Source organism: Onychostoma macrolepis, chromosome 08 (genome assembly GCF_012432095.1).
Source record: "Onychostoma macrolepis isolate SWU-2019 chromosome 08, ASM1243209v1, whole genome shotgun sequence".
Taxonomy (NCBI): domain Eukaryota; kingdom Metazoa; phylum Chordata; class Actinopteri; order Cypriniformes; family Cyprinidae; genus Onychostoma; species Onychostoma macrolepis.
The window spans coordinates 9,756,746-9,779,363 of record NC_081162.1 but is presented as its reverse complement, the minus strand read 5'-3'; the positions used below and the strand labels follow the sequence as shown (position 1 = coordinate 9,779,363).

The window sequence follows — 22,618 nt, the reverse complement described above, 5'->3', positions numbered from 1 at the left end:
ATATGAATAAACTTTGATGCTTTGATCCATAAATATGTTTTTCCTTATATTATTTGATCAAAAAAGGGATATTATAATAAGATATGAATATTATTATTTACTATTTAACTGTGAATTATGAAAGATACAGATGGTGTGGACTGTTTTATGCACTGTTTGCACAGAGGATCTTCACTCACTTTGTTTTTGTCCAGTATACAAAGAGTCCACTGTATGAAAAGGATCCCTCACTCTCTCTCCCACTTCCTTCACACACGCAAACTCATGCATTTGTCGTACATTGTACTGACTCACTGTAGTGATTCATATTCCCTGTCTGAAACGGTGTGTTTGTAAATAGTTTTAAGTGATGACCCTTTCAGACATTGTGTGGTTTTACTCCCTCCCTCCCTCTCAAAACCAGACAGACACTCCAAGTGTAGTGTGTGTGCCGAAAAGAAAAAAAAAAGGTTTACTGTATTAGACGTGAGTGTGTTGGGAAGTGGAACGGGACTTTTTGAGCATACACATACACACACACACACACACACACACATACACACGCATGTCGTTGTACAAAGCAATAACACACATCCTTCTCTAGTCTTCACACCTGTTGGCACTGATAATACTGCAGTGAAACCTGGCAACCTTATGCGTTCACACACATGCACACTGCCAAACCAGCTGTGAAGAGGACGTCCAAGTCCAGGTGTGTGCGTGGGTTTCAATGGTTTTTGAGTGAGAGAGTTTGTGCATGTACAATGCATCTTTCTAAACTTCATATTTGGTTTACATTTTCAGAGGAAAAAACGCTCACCTGAGCTTTACCTTCAGTCAATCATACACACAAATAAACCTCAGTTTTCTGAAATAGCTCCCTACATAAACAAGTCTTAATGAGGCCAGGATTGCTCGCTCAAAGAAAAAGACTATTTCTAACACACATACTCTGTGGCATTGATACTAACACTGTGAGGCAACAGCGCTCCCATTCTATTGCACTGCAACCAAACAACATCAGTTATAATGGTCATAAATGTTCTTTTAAGTGACTGTTTTTGTCATAAATTATATTTTTGACAGTTTAATTAGTCATAATAGTTGATTATAATTGATTAAGCATAATTAAGATTGCATCATTTTTTTCTGCCTGCTACACACTGTATGTTGTGTTGCCTTGTAAGGAGGGTAAAATGAAACACAGGATAAGATGAGCCACCCTTGTTTATAGGCAACCAGTTACAAAAATGCACGTGACTTCAGTTAAATACAGTATATAAGTAAAATGATATGTTGTTTTTTTCCCAGTAGCTAAGGGATAATCAGTATAACCTGTATTTCGTTGACCTTAAAAAAAGTTATGAGCCATCCTACAGTAGTCTATGCAACATGCCCCTGGAGTGTAAACTGTGCCAGAATACAAACTACACTGTAAAAAAAATTGAGCCAACTTAAAATTTGAAGGCAATCAGCAGATTTTTGAGTTTGCTCAACTTATTTTTGTGAAAGATTCTCAAATTTTTGTTGTATAAACTCAAAAATCTGCTGAAGCTGGTTGCCTTCAAATTTTTTGTTTTTTTACAGTGTACTTGTTCCAGACAGCATATCTATCAAAGTTAAATAAATCAATAAATACATTGCATTAATTAATTTATTCAGCAATGATGCATTAAACTGAACAAAAGTGACAGTAAAGACTTTTACAATATTACCAAAAATTCTATTTCAAATAAATGCTGTTCTTTTGAACTTTCTATCCATCAGAGAAACATTCATCAAAAAACACGTATCACAGTTTCCACAAAAATATGAAGCAGCAAAATTATAAATAAGAAATGTTTCTTGAGCACCAAATCGGCATATTAGTTTCATCACATCATGTTGCTCGTGGACACAGTGTATGTTGGACATAGCTGATCTTTTAGGTGTTTGTTTTTCTCATAAAGTCTATTTGAAGCAGACAGTGTGCTGACAGTGCGGTTCAGAGCCTGTCCCAGACAGGGGGAGTTTTCTCAGCTCTCTGTGACTGCGTGTGGTACAGAGAACGAAACAGACAGAGATAGACAGAAAGAGAGGAAGAGAAAGAGGGGAAAGTTGGAGCAGGCCCCAATGTAAGGTTACATCAAGTGCTTAATCTGAAGCTGTCGGATTGATGGATGGCGTTTGGAGTTTCTAAATATATCTTGGGCGACCCCTTTGAGTGCACACACGTTCAGTCTCATGACTGCACAACTGCATCTGGTTTCAATGTCTGGAGACCCTCTGCTGAGATACGGGTCTCTACCGCTCCTCTCACATCAAAACACTCTCGCTCTCGCTCTCTCTCTCGCTTTAACTCGTTCCCCATTTCTTGATCAGTTTTTCTCCTTTGTCTGTTTTCCCAGTTCACAAAGGAACAAATCTTTTGGTAATTTCTGCAAGGAAAGCAGAGATATTTTTTGTTTTTTGCTAATTTACTCGAGCATCTTTGACAGTCATTGCACGTTCGTTTACCTAATTTACCTTACATAATAAAAAGTAATATAAGAATATGTAAAACAATATAAAATATAAAATTATTAATAATATAATATATAAATGCAATGTAAAATATGCAAAACTGTTTTGAATAAAATGAAATATTAATAAATAATATAAAATAATATAATAAAAACTTAATGTAAAAATGTGCAAAATGGCTTAATATTAAATATTATACAATTTTAATAATATAATATAACAAACATCTTAGACATAGCAGTCATTAAACATTAATTTACTAAATTTAATTAAAATATGTAAAACAGCTTATGAAATATAAAACTATTAATAATATAATGTAAAATATGTAAAGCAGTCGATAAAATATTAATAAATAATGTAATACAATAAAAACTTAAAATGTAAAAATGTGCAAAATAGCATGATATAATATAATATTTGTTTAAAACAGCTGTCTGATGGCGATATTACAGATTGTAAATGTTTATAATGATGTATGATTTATTGTATTTATTTGATTATAAATACAGTTACAACCATAATACTAAAATTGCACAAGGAAAACTCAAAACATTTTTTTTTAATTTATACTAAAGCTGAGATTTTTTACTAAAGCTGGGATTGATAGTGAGTAAACACACATAGCCTTAGGTGACACAGCTGTGTGTGTGTGTGTGTGTGTGTGTGCACATGAGAGCGAGGATTGCATGCTACCGAGTCATCTACACAGATCTGTAATCAACTTGCTCACCTGTTGTCCTCTTCTCCACCAATTACTACTTCCTGTGGCATTCACGCAGCATGCGAGCTTTGTGTCTCACACTCCACTTTGTCTGCATGTGTACATGTGAAACTGAACATGTTTGCACTCAGACTAGTTATTGGAAAATTCATTTGATGCTCCCTCCTTCATTGCTCCTGCTCACATCCGCTTGTGATCGATTATACTTTATTCTGTAAGCTTTCATACAGATCTGAGCTGGTCATTTATATAATTAAATGAATTAAATAAGAAAATAGCATAAAACACACACATTTCTCCTTAAGATCCATTCTAAGATTTTTCTAAGTATATTTTTAACAACTTTAAGGGAGAAAGAAAGGAACAGGTTGGTGTTATTGATAAGGTGGGAAGTGCGTCAGTGGCCTGAGTGACGTTTAAAAATGGGAGGATGGTGTGGGGAAAGGAACAAATAAACTGTTGGAGTGTAAGCGAAGAGAGAGAGCAAAGCCTTTGGTGTACAGGCCTAGCGAGAGGGAGATAAGAGCAGCCTGGCTTGTTTGAGTTTCCCTCTTCAAATCCCTTTTCTCTCACATCAATACATGTACTCCCTCCCTCACACACACCTATCATAAAACAATAAGGACAGGGCCGTTGTAAAGGTTGTGTGTGGAGTCTTATCTGTTGTGTTTAAAACGTGCTGTTGTTCCACATCCAAATATCTCAAACTCAAACACACTGTTTGCATGTCGACAGCTGACACGTGGAGGGGTCGTTTCTGTTATGCAGTGCATTTTCATGCCTTCATCATAAATATACCTAGTATATTGGATAGAATATTAAACTCACATTTTTAATATTCAATATGATCAGCATAACATTTTTTAAATTGGTTTGGGTGGATGTTGCCATTTGAGTCATGTCCCTGTTACTAAATTTATTAAGACATATTCATTTTTTCCTTACTAACAATTACATTTGAATATATGTATATATATATTTATGTTTTAAATTGATAATTAATTTGTAATCTTTCCTGCATCCTCAGTATCACTTCCTGACTTGAACTTTCCCTTTAACTTACAATGACACTTCCTGAATAACATCATCCTTCAGGAAGTGATATCATTTTGGGAGGAAAACTACACCACAAAAAACAGTATAAGTATTAGCAGTTTGTTTTATTCATTCTTTGAAAAATATTTTGTCACACAGCATAACAATTGAAGTGAAGGGCAAAGAAGAAAAACAAATGTTGAATTAAAAATTTGTTGGAGAAATGCTTTGGCAGTCAGTTATGGAAGCCTGTTTCTGCCACTGAATAAAAAAATAAAAAAGGAAATTGCAACTTTTTATCTCACAATTCTGACTTTTTTTCTCAGAATTACATGACACAAACTTGCAAATTTTATTAAGTTATTAAGTCAGAATTGCGAGAAACAAACTTGCAATTTTAACTTTTTTTCCTCAGAACTGCAAGATATAAAGTCAGAACTGAGATACAAACTCGCAATTCTGACTTTTTTTCTCTCAGAATTACATGATTCAAACTTGCGATTCTTTTTCGATTATGAGTTATAAAGTCAGAATTGCGAGTTTGTATCATTGTATCATTTGTATAACTCACAACTGCGAAAAACCCCTCAGAATTTCAAGTTTATGTCTCACAATTCGGACTTTATAACATACAATTGCAAGTTAAGTCAGAATTGTGAGATATAAACAATTTTGAGAAAATGTTGAGAGTCCCCCCCCTCCTTCTAAAAAAGTTAGAATTGTGAGCGAAAAAATTTAAATTACCTTCTTTTTTTTTTTCAGTGGAAATAAGCTTCCATAGTTAGTGAATGAATGAATGAGGCATTTATATAGCACTTTATTGTATATTGCTGTACACCCAAAGCGCTTTACAATCATGAGTGTGCCACGACCAGTGTGCAGCATCCACCTGGACAATGTGACGGCAGCCACAGTACAATAGCGCCACTGCGCTCACCACACACCAGCTACAGGTGGAGAGGAGAGAGAGTCATAGAGCCAATCAAGTGGATGGGGATTATTAGGAGGCCATGCTTGACACCGGGGTTACACCCCTACTCTTTATGAGAAGTTCCATGGGATTTTTAATGACCACAGAGAGTCAGGACCTCGGTTTAACCTCTCATCCGAAAGACGGTGCTTGTTAACAGTATAGTGTCCCCGTCACTATACTGGGGCATTAGGACCCACACAGACCCTGCTGGTCTCACTAACACCTCTTCCAACAGCAACCTAGTTTTCCCAGGAGGTCTCCCATCCAGGTACTGACCAGGATCAACCCTGCTTAGCTTCAGCAGGCAACCAGTCTTGGGCTTACAGGGTGATATGGCTGTGCATTGACTATTATAGCGAATTAGTTTGAATCTGGCATTTGACATTTCTTGATCTCATGCCCTGTCTTAAAAGGCACACTTATGTCTGTGAAGTATATATAAGTATATTTTATTATAATGCTGAAAGGTGCGCATAAACATTTTGCATTGTCACAAATGTAATTTAATTTAATAAGTTAATTAAAAAATATACATTCTAATGAATACATTTTTAAAAAGTTGATGTTCATGTTGTTTGCTGGTCTGTGGCAGATCTTTGTTTGAATATACTTGTGTGTCTGGTTTCAGTGCAGATGGACGTGTTTCTCCTTCATTTAGAGCCTCTTTTCTCTCTAAATTAATGTAATGGCCTGAAGGAGCAGAGTGACAAGTGCAGGCCACCCATGTTTAGAGTGGACTCTGCTTTATCTCCAACCGTGGGAGGAATTCCCCTCTGTGTGTGTGTGTGTGTGTGTGTGTGTGTGTGGAGTTGGGGTGAGGTTAAGGTCAGGTGAAGCACATTCCTCTGAGAGAGTGAAGGAGGAAGAAGAAGAGGACAGCAGGGAAGTAAACAGAACATTTGAGAGACGGGACTGTTTATGCGCAGAGAGAAAAAGCAGAAGCTTGTATGTTCACTTCTAATCCAACCCTTAACCTGCAACGAGGTGATACTGCAGTGTGTTAATAACAGGATGTTATTGCGGCATTGTCATTTTCTAGCCTTAAACACGCAACCTCATGTTCTGATTCTTTGTTTTTACTTCTTCTTTTTTCTAAAACAAATGATGGGAGGAGCTGCAAAATGTGTAGAATTTGTGGTGTTTAACTTTTAAGTGTGTTTTCTTTTAGATAAGGTGTGTGAACAGTTTGTAAATTCCCCTGTCAGTGGATTTTGTGTGACAGTGATCTGTAGGTTCATTTTTGGAAAGGTTGTTCCTCTGGTTGAGTTTCTTAGGGTAATTTTGCCATGTTCTAACATGAAGTAAAAGCACATTCCCCACATATTCTCCCATCTGACAGAGGATGAATGTTACACCAGACTGTTCATATTCACTGAACACCTTCTTTGGGTTCATCTCCATTACCATTCAGGCATTGGAGTACAGGACACCCCCACAGTCCCTGCTACGCTGGACGCCCTGACCCCACATGGCATTTAAAATCAATTATATACGGTTAAATTTGCTAAAGCGGTTACTAGAAGCAAGATCCAAAAAGCATACAGTGCATTTACACAGGTATTTATTATGCTGTTGAAAGGCAATATTCATATATTTACACTAACTCACAGTTGTTGGAAACAAATGTATCACATGCTTAATTAATAATTGTTCAGAATAACCACATCGTTTTTCACAAATAAAACATGTTCTGGCCTTTTGTAAGATGTCTCCTTTGCTCACGAGGGTGTTTTTTTTAAATCAAAAATACAGTAAAATCAGTAATATTGTAAAGTATTTTTACAATTTAAAATAACCATTTCTATTTTATTATATTTTAAAATGCAACTTATTCCTATGATGAATTTTTAGCATTGTTACTCCAGTCTTCAGTGTCACATGATCATTCACAAATCATTCTAATATGCTGATTTGATGCTGAAGAAGCATTTATTAACAATGTTAAAAAAAGTTGTGCTGCTTAGAATTTTTGTGGAAAAGGTGTTGCATTTTTTCCAAGAATTTTTTGATCAATAAATTCAACAGTATTTATTTGAAATGGAAATCTTTTAATCAATTTAATACTGTATAAAAGTATTACAAATTCTTACTGACCACAAACTTCATTTCTTGTTTATTTATTTGGTAACACTTTACAATAAGGTGTCATTTGTTAACATTAGTTAATGTATTAACTAACATGAACAAACAATGAACAATGCATTTATTACAGTATTTATTAATCTTTGTTAATGGTAGTTAATGAAAATACAGTTATTTATTGTTTATTCATGTTAGTTCACAGTGCATTAACTAATGTTAACAAGCACAACTTGTGATTTTAATAATGCATTAGTAAATGCTGAAATGAACATTAACTAGATTAATAAATACTCGGGCAGTCGTGGCTCTAAGCGGTCAGAGAGTCGGACTCGTAACCCAAAGGTCGCGGGTTCGAGTCTCAGGTCTGGCAGGGATTGTAGGTGGGGGGAGTAAATGTCGAGTGCTCTCTCCACATTCAATACCACTTGAGCAAGGCACCAAATCCCCAAATGCTCCCCGGGCGCCGAGTGTGTATTCACGGTGTGTGTGCACTTTGGATGGGATAAATGCAGAGCACAAATTCCGAGTATGGGTTACCATACTTAGCCTCACGTCACTTTCACTTTCCAGAAGTAATGTTCATTCTTAGTTCATATTTACTAATGTTGTTAACTAATGAACCTTATTGTAAAGTGTTACCATTAATTTATTAGAAAAACAGAAGTACACTGTAAAAAAAAAAATTCCGTAAAAAAACGGATAATGTACTGGCAGAAAATTACCAGGCCATTTTCTGTTAAATTTACGGACATTTCCTTCCACATTAAAAAGGAAAATTTTGTAGATTTACATTTTCTTCTGTACCATAAACGGACAATCCGTTTTGCAGAAATTTCTAAAAAATTATAGCATAGGCCTATCTTTAGTAGCAAATAAATCCAACACAATATATACAAATTGAACATGGTTTATTTTTACCTCATGTAAACATTCTTAAAAGTGCCTTCAGTAGCTTTTATTTGCCTTTAACAGGTGAAGACAAACATATTATTACATCAATTAATTTAACAATGTGTTTGTTTTAAACGGCACCAGGCAGAAAAAAGAAAACATGAGCAGTTACTTGTACAATATTGGTGTTGCACCAAATAGTGGTCGCAAAGATAAACTTCACTGTGAAACAGTCAATATTCAAAACATTTTCAGATACATGGGAAAAAATTAATACAAAGACAGGGCTGTCATTAATAACAATTGCTACAGACTTCTAGTCAATAGTCAAGTGAAATGTTATTTAAAAGGACAGTTCACATCAAAAATGTGAATTCTGTCATCTACAACTGACATGGTACTGCAAAAAAACAAACAAAAAAACACTTTCTTGTACATCATTTGAAAATAAAGAACAAAGATTCATGCACTCATGCCTAACATTTCAATGTGAAACTAAGAGAACTATACAATCTAAATTAAGAGCAGGGCTCCAAGTGTTTGTGTGCTTTTAGTATCTCTTGCCATGTGCCAGCTTGGGGAAACTACTACATTTTTTTTTTTCCTTTTGCTGCATGTTCAGTCCATGTTGAGATTTGAAAAAAGCTCAAATTGTACATGGATTCTCGAAGTTGTTCATACATGAGTCTTGGAAGCATAGGTTCCCTTCATCTGAACCGTCGACCCTCGTTCAGGATTTCTTCACCGGAAGACTGGAAATGACAAGAAATTAAATGAATGAAAATGAAGTATAGAGTAACGTGCAGAACAGGTTGAGATTGAATTATCAAGTTCCAGTTCAAACATTGTTTATAAAATGCTAAACTTGCATTTACAGTGGTCTCCAATTGTATCCGTCATGTGATCTTGTCAACAATGTTTTATGATATACTTAAAGGGTTACTCCACCCCAAAATGAAAATTCTGTCATTAATCACTTTTCCCCCATGTCGTTCCAAACCCGTAAAAGCTTTGTTCGTTTTCAGAACACAATTTAAGATATTTTGGCCCAGAAAAGTATGAAAAGCATCGTCAAAATATTGCATCTGCCATCAGTGGTTCAATCTGAACTTTATGAAGTGATGAGAATACTTTTTGTACACAAAGAAAATAAAAATAACGACTTTATTCAACAATTCGTTGCATCTGCATCACAGTAGCGCCATTTTGGAGAATACCCGCTGAACGCAAACTGCATACGCTGTTCTGTGTCAGCCGCACCACACAGATACGCTGTTTTTGTTAAATAACGACTTGAATAAAGTTCTTTTTATTTTCTTTGCGTACAAAAAGTATTCTCATCACTTCATAAAGTTCAGATTGAACCACTGATGGCAGATGGACTGTTTTAATGATGTCCTTATACTACGTTTCTGTGCCTTAAACGTATAAGGACCCTTGCTGTCTGTGGTGAGCCAGAAAGCTCTCAGACTTCATAAAAAAAAATAACGTAATTTGTGTTGCAAAGATGAAGGAAGGTCTTATGGGTTTGGAACGGCATGAGGGCGAGTAATTAATGACAGAATTTTCATTTTTGAGTGAACTAACCCCTTCGATTATTTTCAACTAAACAGCAAAACCACAAAATGCTTTATACACAGTTTCATTACATATGTTCCTTACATTTGTATGAATTCCAACGTAGGTGCCATCTCCTCTGGATGTTTTATATTTAAAATAAAATGAAGAGAATGTGTAGCTCAGCCACAATGGGGGAGGACATGATAAGTTCTTGAATGACAGCAATCTGGAATCACCAATAACAATAAAAAAAATAAAGAAAATTATAAACAACACATTGTAAATTCAGAAAGCCACTCCAAACATTGATTAAATCTTTCCTACACAAAGAACTTCAATAACAAAGTCAACTGAATAAACGACTCAATTACTAATTTTTGTCAGTACTGAACATCCTTAAAGTAGGGGTGTAACGATACACCAATGCCACGGTTCGGTTCATATCACGGTTTTGGAGCCACGGTTCGGTTCGGTTCGGTTCTGTTTGCTGTGGGGGCAGGGTTCATGGCAGGGCACCAGGAATAATAACACTAGATTCACTTTAACTTAATAAAAACAACAACAACAATAATTTAACTTATTAACTTTATACATTGGCTTCACGTTTTCTTTAGAGCAGTTAGCACACCTGAGTTAACTAAAATTAAATAAATGCCTCCGCTGACTAGTCAGAAATAAACTGCACACCTGAGTCAACTATAATTAAATAAATGCCTCCACTAGTCAGAAATAAACTGGTCTAATAAAATAAAATGTATAATACATCTAAAATGTTAAATTAAAGTTTTTCTTCAAAAATACCATCATGTCCACATTCTCAGGTGAGAGGCTTGCTCTCTGTGCTGTAACAATGTCCCCTGCTGTAGAGAACACCCGCTTACTGGGGACTGATGTTGCAGGGACTCCAACCTGGCTAAATGGGGAAACTGGCTCTCTTTGTCCTTCCACCATGCAAGTGGATTTGACTCCACTTGAAGAGTCGGCACTTCCTTGTAACACTGCACCTCCTCTTTCACCATTTGAGACAGAGACTTGGATGCAGGTGTGCTCGTCTCCACTGGAAATAACTTTCCAAACAGTTCCGCGATTGGTGCTCTTTTGGCTGGAGGATCACAATCACTGCTGGATGCCACTTCTGACTGCTCCTCTGAGGCTTGGGCCTAACAAGGACAAAGCCACAAAATAGTTTTAAGTTACTATTGCTAATTGCAATTCATATCTGACAAATAAAACTACCAAAAACATAGTGATGCTCATCATTTCTGATGATCTAAGTTTCTGTTTAGATTTTAGAGTTTCAAAAATTATATATGTAAAGTGCTTTTCACAGGACATATTCACTACTAGTAAGATATGTTGAAGGTCTGTGGTATTTACAAAACAATGACATTTATAAAATGTATTAATTTAACTTAATCAAATTATTAAATTAACTCATTTTGGAATTAAAACAATTAAACAAAAATACCTGTGAGGGATGGCATTCCAGAATCTTCTCTATCAGGCTGTTGAAGACGATGCTGCGTGTGGTCTCTTCAAGAAACGGCAGAGATTTAAAACGTGGGTCAAGTGCAGTATTCATATGAAGAAACTGCACAAGTGTTGAGTCAGAGTCTGGGTATCTGTTGGTGAAGTCGGACACAATGGCAGATTTGACATCTTTCACAACTGCTGTATCTGTGCAACTCACGTTCATAGATTCCAGGATGGTGTGTTTCAGTGGCATTATCATTGAAACGGTTGGCAGCTGTTCAGTGCTCAACAGAGCTGTTACCGTTTTCAGTGGTTTGAGAACCTGAACAATGTTCTCAGCTACTTTTACATCTTCATCAGACAGAGTAACAATGTCCTTAATGTTCCTCTTAATATTCTTGTCTGTAAGTGCTGAGAAAACAGCAGCCTGCTGTTCAAGGTAGCGCTCAAGCATGTCATAGCTTGAGTTCCACCTGGTGGGGACATCCTGGATCAGCTTGTGTGTAGGCAGTTGGAGCATCTCTTGTTTGTCCTTGAGCACTGCTGCAGCAGTAGTGCTTCGATGGAAAAAAGTGACAACTTTTCTCACTCTGCCTAAAAGCCATGACATCTGGTTAACGCCCATCCCCCGTTGTGAAGCCAGGTTAACAGTGTGTGCAAAACATCGAATGTTTGGTGAAAATCCGCCGCTTTAACTGCATTCACTATATTTTTGGCGTTGTCTGTTGTGACGGAACAGTCGCGTTTTCTCTGTCAATTTTCCACTCAGCTACAGCTCCCTGTAGTATTTCCGACAGATGATCACTTGTATGGCTTTCATAGACCGCGCGTGTCTGGAGAACGGGATTTGCAATTACCCAGTTGTCGGTAATATAGTGCTCGTGATGAAGGACTGAGTTGCACGGGAGGTCCACCCATCTGTAGTTAAAGCAATGAATTTTGCATTGCTCAGGTCCTCCACCAGTTTGGCTCTCACTTTGTTGTAAAGTTGAGGCAAAACATTCTGACTAAAATGCGGTCGGCTCGGTAGTTGATATCTGGGCTCTAACACACGTAGCAAATGCGTGAATCCGTCGTTCTCAACAACTGAAAATGGGCGCATATCCAGCGCCATGAAAACACCAATCGCCTTGGTAATTGCTTGAGCACGGTCTGAGTCGGCCTGTAGCTTAATTCTAAAGGCAGTAGGAAGAGTTTCCTGTTTTTGAGGTCTCTTACGTGTGCTGCTGATATCAATGTCGGGATGATGTCTCCGGAGATGCGCTTGCATGTTAGAAGTGTTTCCCGTCGTATGAGCAACTTTTGTGAAACACTTACGACAGACGACACGCGTTTTGTCTATGACACGATTTCCATTGTTGTAGTCCACTGGAAAACCAAAATTTGCCCACACAGGAGACGTAAATGTGACCGGTGGGTCTTCAACCTCAATATGCCGCGGAGTTGCCATCCTGAAGTGCGTAGCGTATGTAAACTCCCGTGCGTGATCGATCACCCAAATCACGTGGTGACATGCACTTTATTTAGCAAATAATATTAAAATAATATTTATTAAAACTACAGCTCTTATTAGTTGTTAAAAGTGTACATAATTACTATTTAATCAAATGTCAAGGAAGAAAAAAATAGTTTTGTGACAAAATGAAGTGAAAGTTGGGCCGGGGCAGCAGGGGGCAGCGCGTTCGGTTCGACATGCGAGTATCACGGTTCGAACCGTGGCTGTGGTATCGCGGTTTTTCGGTTCGGTTTGAATATTGTTACACCCCTACCTTAAAGGTAAATAAAAATGGAAGCATATGGGTAGCAAAATTCAATTTGAAATATGCAAAATGGCAATGCATTGCAATACATAAAATGGCAATGTAGTTCTGTATTTTTATTTACATTTTTCCATATATGCGTCCAAATTTTAGTGTAAAATGAAAATTCAGTTATATAAATTTACATTTGCCCTTTTCTACACTACTTTTAATACGCAAATTAAAAACATATTTTAATACTTTATAAGTTAATTATTCACAACATTAAATTAATTAAAACAAAAATTATTACCCAAATTGATTAGATGTGTTTAACATGTCCAAGCAAAAACTGTAGCAAAATTATCATTTAAATGCTGTTTTTCCTAAATGCATTTAGACTTAGGGGTAGGACACTTGGGATTGCATTTCCATCATAATACCGCATGATAATTGTAGCAAAATGCAGTGAGAATTTGAGGATGCATTCTGAGCCAAAGGTGCAGCAAAAGGGTAGCAAAATGCTGATTTAAATGTCTTTTATTTTTCTTAAATGCATTGACACTTACATATAAGACATTTCAATAACATTTTCATTTAATACCCCGCAATGAATAAGTCAATGTGGAAAGCGTTTGGTTGACAGTGAATATTGACCTATTGTGCATCCTGTTGCTGAGCCCCACCTAACGATTGACAGGTCAGGGGCGCGTTGCATTTTCAAATGCATTTCAAATCCACATTGACTTTAAATTCATAGCGAGGCATTAAATGAAAATGCAATTGAAACGTCTTATATGTAAGCGTCAATGCATTTAAGAAATATAAAAAGACATTTAAATCACCATTTTGCTACCCTTTTGCTGCACCCTTGGCTCAGAATGCATCCTCAAATTCTCACTGCATTTTTCTACAATTATCATGTGGTATTATGATGAAAATGCAATCCCAAGTGTCCTTAAGTCTAAATGCATTTAGGAAAAACAGCAATTAAATGATAATTTTACTACAGTCTTGGCTTGGACATATTAAAAATATCTAATCAATTTGTGTAATACATTTTCATTTTGCAACTTATAAAGCGTTAAAATATGATTTTATTTTGCATATTAAAACTAGTGTAGGAAATGGCAAACGTAAATTATATAATTGAATTTTCATTTTGCACTAAATATTGCACATATGTATGGGAAAATGTCAATTTAAATACAGAAATGCATTGCCATTTTACATATTGCATTGCCATTTTGCATTTCAAACTGAATTTTGCTCCCCATATGCTTCCATAAATAAAAACTGTAGTGTTAATAAATAAAACAGAATACAAACCCTTGATAAGAATGTAGGGGGTACTTGGGATGCACAATACAGCAGCAATTTCACGAGTTCACACTTACATATAATAAACTGGGTAAAGGTTTATGCGTATTTGGCGTGCTGTCCAGGGAGAGGGCTCCGAGCTCGGTACTTACCCCCGAGCCCAGGGTACTCCCCCTGTACGGAGAGAGGGGTCCGAGCTCTGCATTTAGCCCGGACCCAGAGCGTTCCCCCCATGCTGGGGTAGGAACAGGCTGAAGGTAAGGAGTCGGGGTGGTGGAGGGATGCTGAAAGACTAGAACTGATGGAGGTAAGACTGCTTTGATTATTTATAGGGGTTCTCTCTTGAGCTGATTGGACAGATGGTGTGATTGCTGATGATGAAGTGGCTGCGTTAATTATCTGCGCGTGCTCCTCCCGAAACTTGTTAATAAAACATCACTACGACCTGTCATTAGAAAAGAAAACAGAAGAAACAATTAATGTCATGAACTGCTGTCCCTTTAAAACATGACTCACATCGACGCACATCTGACACATCCCAACTTTACATCAGTCAAGACATTTTAACACAATCTTTACCAGTTTAATGATGACTGAAAGACATCAGGCCCGGGATTATCAGACAGTAAAAGGCGAGTGCAGTCATTTACAGTGTTAACACTGCAAAACAAACGCTCTCCTTGCCATCTTCGCGCTCTAGCAAACTGGATGCTCAGACTTGCCATACATTCCTCGTAGCCATGAGAGGTGTGTCCATGTAGATGAGTGAATAAATCTGCATCTCAAGTGGCGTGTGGCCTTAACTTAACGTCGGTCGGCGTGTGGCGTTATTTTAACGCGTGGTGGCGTCTGCCGTTAACTTGTCGCATGATGGTATGGCAAGCCAAAAGGGTCAGATTTACGCTATAGATAAATCGCGTTAACATACAAACGCCGTCAAATACGGCGTTTTAAGCAGTATTTGCGGCGCAAAATATGCCGTTGTGATTACAAACGCCGTAAAAACCACGCGAAAATACGTCAATGGCGCCGTATCTGCCAGCGTTTTAGTGCACATGAAAAGCGCCGCTTTTTACAACGTTCATATTACCATATGACGCAGTAAAAAACGCCGTTTTAGTTGCACAGAGCGCTCGTCACTTATGGCGTTTTGCTTATAGTATAATGAGCCACGCCCATTGATTTCCACAGCCAGTAATATTGAACAGTTCTCACCCAATCAATGATGCACAGAACCAGACCAGAACAATTCAGCACAGATCATTTGTGGTAATCCAATTCGCAAACTGTAGTTAGTAACAAGGGCGTAGTTACTACCCCCCCCCCTTTTTAATATGTATAGTATAGCGCTTTAATTTAATATTAATCGAATTGGAGGCAGGATGATTCTGAAAGAATACTCTGCTGCTGCTGTAGTAACGAAACTAGTGCGCATCTGATTGACACATAAACTGCACCCTCTTATACCAGTGGTGTTTTTTATTTCTTGGATATTTCAGCTAACAGCTTGATTTGTACATTCAGTTGAACAACATTAATTTAAAGTTAAAGACTGTCCTGCGACTCAGGATGCTGTTCCAAATCCTGCTGCACCACAGAGTTCCATTTACATAGTTTACCAAAAAAAAAAAAAAAAAAAAAACCACATTATATTTGTCCCAAATTATTGTTAATGTTCATGACTTTATCCTAGGCTGAAAGATTGTGTATCTTTCCGCACAAAGTTTGTCTTTCTGTCCATATGCTTTATATAGGGAGCTAATAATAGCCATAGATCGCGCTTTCTCTTTCCGTTTGCTCCGTTTTGAAAAACAAACACCGTACTTCAAACTCATCGATGCAACTTTGTTCATTCCTGAAGTGGGATTTTATATGAGCTGTTTGACTGCTGTCTTGAATTGGGTGCAATACCTGTAAGTTGTACCTGTGAGCGCTGTGCTTCTCGTCCAGTGTGTGACTATTCTGCGCATGTATTAAATGCACGTCCTTGAGAGCGTGCAGTTTTCTAATGCATTTACTTTAACTTGTTAGGTAATATCAATGATATGAGGTTTCTGCTTATTTAATGGCAAATAACTCATGCAAATTGGATTACCACAAATGATCTGTGCTGAATTGTTCTGGTCTGGTTCTGTGCATCATTGATTGGGTGAGAACTGTTCAATATTACTGGCTGTGGAAATCAATGGGCGTGGCTCATTATACTATAAGCAAAACGCCATAAGTGACAAGCGCTCTGTGCAACTAAAACGGCGTTTTTTACTGCGTCATATGGTAATATGAACGTTGTAAAAAGCTGCGCTTTTCATGTGCACTAAAACGCCGGCAGATACGGCGCCATTGACGTATTTTCGCACGGTTTTTACGGCGTCTGTAATCACAACGGCATATTTTGCGCCGCAAATACTGTTTAAAACGACGTATTTACATTTACATTTACATTTAGTCATTTTGCAGACGCTTTTATCCAAAGCGACTTACAATTTGGGGAACACATGAAGCGATTCATCTTGAAGAGGCAATCCGACAAAGGAAGTGCTTGTAACACCAAGTCTCAGGCATTGTTTAAATAAGTACAAGCTAGCAAGGGAAGGAATAAGTAAGGAGAAAGATTTTTTTTATTTTATTTTTTTTATGTGTAGGTTGAAGTCAAGTAGTGTCGAAAGAGATGAGTTTTCAGCTGTTGCTTGAAGATTGACAGGGATCCAGTACTCCGAATATGGGTGGGAAGATCATTCCACCAGCCAGGAATGGTGAACGAGAATGTTCTGGAGAGTGATTTTGAGCCTCTTTGTGATGGTACCACGAGGCGTCGCTCACTAGCAGATCTCAGACTTCTGGAGGGATGTAGATTCTTAATAGTGAGTGCATGTAGGCGGTGCTGAGCCTGTGGTTGTTCTATGAGCAAGCATCAGTGTCTTGAACTTGATGCGAGCTGCGATTGGTAGCCAATGCAATGAGATAAAGAGAGGTGTAACATGGGCTCTTTTGGGTTCCTTGAAGACCAGTCGTGCCGCATTCTGAATCATTTGTAGAGGTTTGACTGTGTTTGATGGAAGTCCAGCCAGAAGAGCATTGCAGTAGTCCAGCCTAGAAATGACAAGGGCCTGGACAAGAAGTTGTGCAGCATGCTCCGTCAGAAAGGGCCTGATCTTTCTGATGTTGTGTAGTGCAAACCTGCAAGATCGAGCAGTCTTTGCAATGTGGTCTTTGAAGGTCAGCTGGTCATCAAAGATTACACCAAGATTTCTGACCGAAGTTGATGGGGTAATTGTTGATGAACCTAACTGGATCGTGATGTCATGCTGTAGAGTTGGAGTGGCAGGAAAGACAAGAAGCTCAGTCTTTGCCAGGTTGAGCTGGAGGTGATGTTCTTTCATCCATGCCGAGATGTCTGCCAGGCAACCTGAGATCCTTGCAGCTACCGTTGGATCATCTGGTTGAAAAGAGATAGAGCTGTGTGTCATCAGCATAGCAGTGGTAGGAGAATCCATGTGCCTGTATGATGGGACCCAGTGATGTAGTGTATGTGGAGAAGAGGAGGGTCCAAGAACCGATCCCTGAGGAACCCCAGTGACCAGTGTATGTGCTTTGGATACCTCCCTCCCAGGCCACCCTGAAAGACCTACCAGTGAGATAGGATTCAAACCAGCGAAGTGGAATTCCAGCGATGCCCAGTGATGAGAGAGTGGAGAGGAGTATCTGATGATTGACAGTGTCAAACGCGGCAGATAGATCCAGCAGAATGAGGACTGATGATTTGGAATGGGCTTTTGCAATTCGCAGGGCTTCAGTGACCGAGAGAAGTGCAGTCTCAGTTGAATGGCCACCCTGAAACCTGACTGTTTAGCGTCCAGTTTGTTGTTCTGTGAAAGAAACAATGAGACCTGGTTGAAGACAACACGTTCAAGTGTTTTCGCTATGAATGGAAGGAGAGAGACAGGTCTATAGTTTTCTATAAGAGAAGTGTTTAATGTAGGTTTTTTGAGCAGTGGGGTTACCCGAGCCTGCTTGAACGCAGTGGGGAAGATGCCTGTGAGGAGGGATGTGTTGATGATGTGTGTGAGTGTCGGTAAGAGCGTGGGAGAGATTGCTTGCAGAAGGTGCGAGGGATTGGGTCAAGAGGACATGTTGTAGGATGGTTGGAGAGGAGAAGTTTGGATACTTCAGCCTCCGTCAGGGGACAGAAGGAGAAAATGGGAGGTTTAGCAGTGGATGTGGTTGGTTGGGGTCCTGTGTGCGTGGAGGTGAGAACTGATCACTGATCGATCTAGTTTTGTCTGTAAAAAGTAGCAAAGTCATCAGCTGTAATAGAAGTGGTGGGAGGTGGTGGAGGGGACAGAGGAGAGAATTAAATGTTCTGAAGAGATTACGCATGTCTGGAGCGCTGTTGATCTTGTTGTGGAAATGTGAGGATTTGGCAGTGTGGACATCAGCAGAGAAAGATGAGAGCAGAGACTGATACCTACTCAGGTCCGACGGGTTGTTTGATTTGTGCCATTTTCTCTCTGCCGCTCTGAGTTTAGTCCGATGTTCACGAAGAACATCAGATAACCAGGGGTTAGAAGGGGCAGTCCGTGCTGACCTAGAGGAGAGAGGACAAATGTCGTCTAGACAAGAAGTTAAGGTAGAGCATAAAGTTTCAGTAGCTGCGTTTACATCCAGAGATGAGAAATGGGTAGGTGAGGGAAGGGAGGAGGATACTACAGAGGAAAGATGGGAAGGAGAAAGGGAGCGCAGGTTTCGTCTAAAAGTAACCGGTAGGGGGTTGGTGGCACACGGTAGCAAAATGTAGTGTAAATGTAATGAAGAAATGGTCCGAGATATGTAGCGGTTGTACCAGAATGTTATCTGCAGTACAATTGCGTGTGTAAATTAAATCAAGTTGGTTGCCTGATTTGTGCATGCTAGTAGTGGTAAGGCGATTGAGATCAAATGAAGCTAGGAGCGAGTGGAAGTCTGTAGCATAAGGCTTGTCTAGGTGAATGTTGAAATCACCAAAGACTAAGAGTGGAATGCCATCCTCCACAAAAGAGGACAACAACCCGTCCAGCTCCTCTAGGAAGGTGGCTAGAATTTGTCCAGGGGGACGGTAGATTACCACAATCTGGAGTTTTATCGGAGCTGATACAGTAATGGCATGACATTCAAATGAGTTGTAATTGCAAAGGGTAGAGTGGGTTGAGTATTTCCAATTGTGTGAAACGAGCAGGCCAGTACCCCCACCCCGACCAACTTGACGCGAAGTATGAGAGAAAGAGAAATTAGTAGAGAGAGCAGCTGGGGTTGCTGAGTCTTCTGGACGAATCCAGGTCTCAGTCAAGCCCAAGATGCTGAGAGTGGATTTTAAAGAAAAGGCAGAAATGAAGTCAGCTTTGTTGACGGCTGACTGACAATTCCAGAGACCCACTGAGAAAGCCAGAGGTGTAGTGGAAGATGTAGAGATAGGGCGTAGGTTAGCAGGATTACGTTGCCGTCTGCGAGTGATGTTAGAGCGTGGCTGAGAGAGAACCGGAATGTTTTGGAGACACATGATAGAGGTAGAAAGAAAGAGGATAGGAGAGCAGAGTGTGAGGAAGGAAAAAAGATACTTAAGTGTGTAGCTCGGTGTCGTTGCTCGGTTAAAGTCGCACAGGAAAAAGTCGCAGGTCTTTACACTCCTCGGTCTTCACACGAGGAGGAGGAGGCTGAACACGACGGCTAGACGCTTCCGCGTCAGCGCACACACCTCAAACAAATACACAGTCTAGAGTGAAAAAAAGCTGTGGTCGCTTTTAATTAGCACAACCACCAGCCAATCACAGGGCAATGGCTCAAATCGAAACTAACACTTTGCACTTAAGTGCAGGAAAGGAGTTTAAGCTAAAGGGCAGTTATTATAATGATCAGTAAGTGCAATCAAAAATATAAACCACAACGAAAAAGCGGAATAGAAATAGGTAGGAAATGAACTATTCTTTCCTAGCAGCAAGGAATTAATTTAAACAACAGAGCTAAGAATGAGTATTAAAACACTTATGCACTGCCGTCTGTCTCTTCTGGTGACTAATCGCCTTCTCGATTCTCCAACACTCACACACATCATCAACACATCCCTCCTCACAGGCTTCCCCACTGCGTTCAAGCAGGCTCGGGTAACCCCACTGCTCAAAAAACCTACATTAAACACTTCTCTTATAGAAAACTATAGACCTGTCTCTCTCCTTCCATTCATAGCGAAAACACTTGAACGTGTTGTTTGACGGCGTTTGTATGTTAACGCGATTTATCTATAGCGTAAATCTGACCCTTTTGGCTTGCCATATGATGGCGCTTATTTAACGCCTGGCGGCGTTATGAAAACGGCGTTTTAATATTGATACGGCGGTGAAAAGCACGCGAATTCTGAACCATTTGGCTTTCCATACCAGTAACGTTACCGAACAAACTTCTCGTGTGTGTGTGTGCGTGTAACAAACAAGACAATAAAATGTCTAAACCTACCTCGTTTGGCAGAAAAGTTGCGTTATCCTTGAATAATTCCGCGATGTCAGATCTTCACCTAGTCCTATAATCTCTTTTAAAGAATAATAATAAAAAAAAAGTAATGGTATCTTCTTTTCTTGAAAATTGCTCTGCCAGCTTCTGTTGAAGGCACACAGCGCAAACACAGTTGTACGACACTTCAGATTTAACTTCATCACAGCTGCTTAACATCACCTCAGTAACGTTAACATGCCGGATGCTTTACGGCACGCGCAGTAACAAATACCGCATCAACAACAATTAAAAGTTAATAAACTTCTTTATAAAACTGAAAGTGAGCACACTGTAAAAAGTAACTTACCTCCACGTCGAGTGAGATGTGACGGTGTGCTGACATTCATTTGGCAAACAAGGAAGACAGCAACTAAGTTAACGTTACAGTTTGTTACATTTAACAAAATATAATTTACCACGGAAGTGTAAAAACGGTTCCTCAAACCCGAAATCCGACTTTAAAATGAAATTTTTACCGAGACTATCTCTGTGAATAATGGCATCTGCTCAAGCACTGTTTTCGCGCCGATAATCGACTGAGTTTCTTGTTCCCACAATGCAAAGCGTAATTACAAAAATACGAAAAACACCTTTAAAAACCAAATATGGAAAATTCCTTCAAATTATTATGGTATATTGTACTGTATTTTTACGGATTTTTTTTACAGTGTAGTTGAACTACTGTAAATGTTTTATGGACATTTACTGTAGCATTATGGTAGGCTAAAATGCTATTTCTAGCCGTTAGGTGTGTTTATTTCACGATGAACTGACTTCAAGAAATCCTGCAGACCAGATCATAAAAATGTTTTTCTTCAAATCTTGAGTATTACTAATTTGGTATTCACAGCTCAGTTTGCAGCGGTCTGAAGTGAGAGTTGACGATTTGAGGCAACAATGGTGATGCAGCAAACCTGACATTACATGTAAATAAGAAGCAAAATAATTCAGTGACTACAAATGGGCCAACATTTTATAGTGAGATAAGTAAAAGTTTTAAATTGTAAAAGTTAAGTTACCCATATCTGATGAATCATCCGATCACATTTATTCCTCCCTAAATCTGCGGGTGAAGTGTTGGTAACCAATAAACCTTAAAATATGTGATTAGATTATTGATGTCTAGTGCTCTGTTCTTTGTCAGTTCACAGTTTCTGATGATTATCTAGATATTTCATAATAGAGAAAGTTGTTTGGGGTTACTAGATGTTATCTGAGAGGTGAGTTGGCTATCTTTTTGCTGTGGTTAAGGTTGTTCTTTAACTAGAAAGGCTAATCCGTGATTCACTCTTTTCCCCTCAGGTCTAGTGATTGGGTGGAGGGTGCGGGAAGTGTTTATGTCAGTCTTCACCCGCAGGCCAAGGAAAAGATAGAGACAGAGAGAAGCTAGAAAAAAAAAAAACCCTGTAAATGTGCAGACGTGCTATTGCTCAACACCAGCAACACAGCAGCAAACACAAACTGACTGCTTAGATGCTGCTTCATGCTGCAGGCGGATGCAGACTTGCACAAACCTGCAATAGGATCCATTCTGTTAACACACACGTTCACCAAGAAGGAAATGAACATTTAAGGACACACACAGACTCCATTTCTCCAAATACATTTGCATCCACACACTCTCCATCTTATCACTTAAACAGCATGTGTTTCTGATCAAAAGTGTGGAGTTGCAGTTTCAGTGAGGCCGTTGTTAATTAAAGGCTGTGTAACTGTATCGGGTGTGTGCTGCTTACTCAGGGACAGAGTGTAGGGGACTTTCAGACAACTCCATAAACAATGTGTGCTTGCTGAGAGATCTCGCTCCTAATTTTAGCGTGA

At 38.8% G+C, this 22,618-nt stretch overlaps 1 protein-coding gene across 4 annotated transcripts; it reads right to left on the bottom strand.

The window, feature by feature from the left end:
• Positions 1-8,207: 8,207 nt before the first annotated feature.
• Positions 8,208-21,836, bottom strand: LOC131545210 (E3 SUMO-protein ligase ZBED1-like). 4 transcript variants are annotated; one of them, XR_009272360.1, is made up of 5 exons: positions 21,105-21,836; positions 20,762-20,902; positions 14,288-14,723; positions 9,849-9,972; positions 8,208-8,938 (listed from the first exon to the last, which is right to left on the bottom strand). XR_009272360.1 is itself a non-coding variant. In XM_058783804.1 (4 exons), the coding sequence occupies exons 1-3, from the start codon at positions 11,842-11,844 to the stop codon at positions 9,898-9,900; spliced, it is 984 nt and encodes a 327-aa protein (XP_058639787.1). In that variant the 5' UTR covers positions 11,845-11,899; the 3' UTR covers positions 8,208-8,938; positions 9,849-9,897. The 4 variants fall into 4 exon arrangements, 1 of the variants encoding a protein (XP_058639787.1); XR_009272359.1 differs by lacking the exon at positions 21,105-21,836 and having other exon boundaries at positions 20,762-21,033; XR_009272358.1 differs by lacking the exons at positions 14,288-14,723; positions 20,762-20,902; positions 21,105-21,836 and adding exons at positions 10,548-10,906; positions 11,215-11,899.
• Between the last annotated feature and the right edge of the window lie 782 nt (positions 21,837-22,618).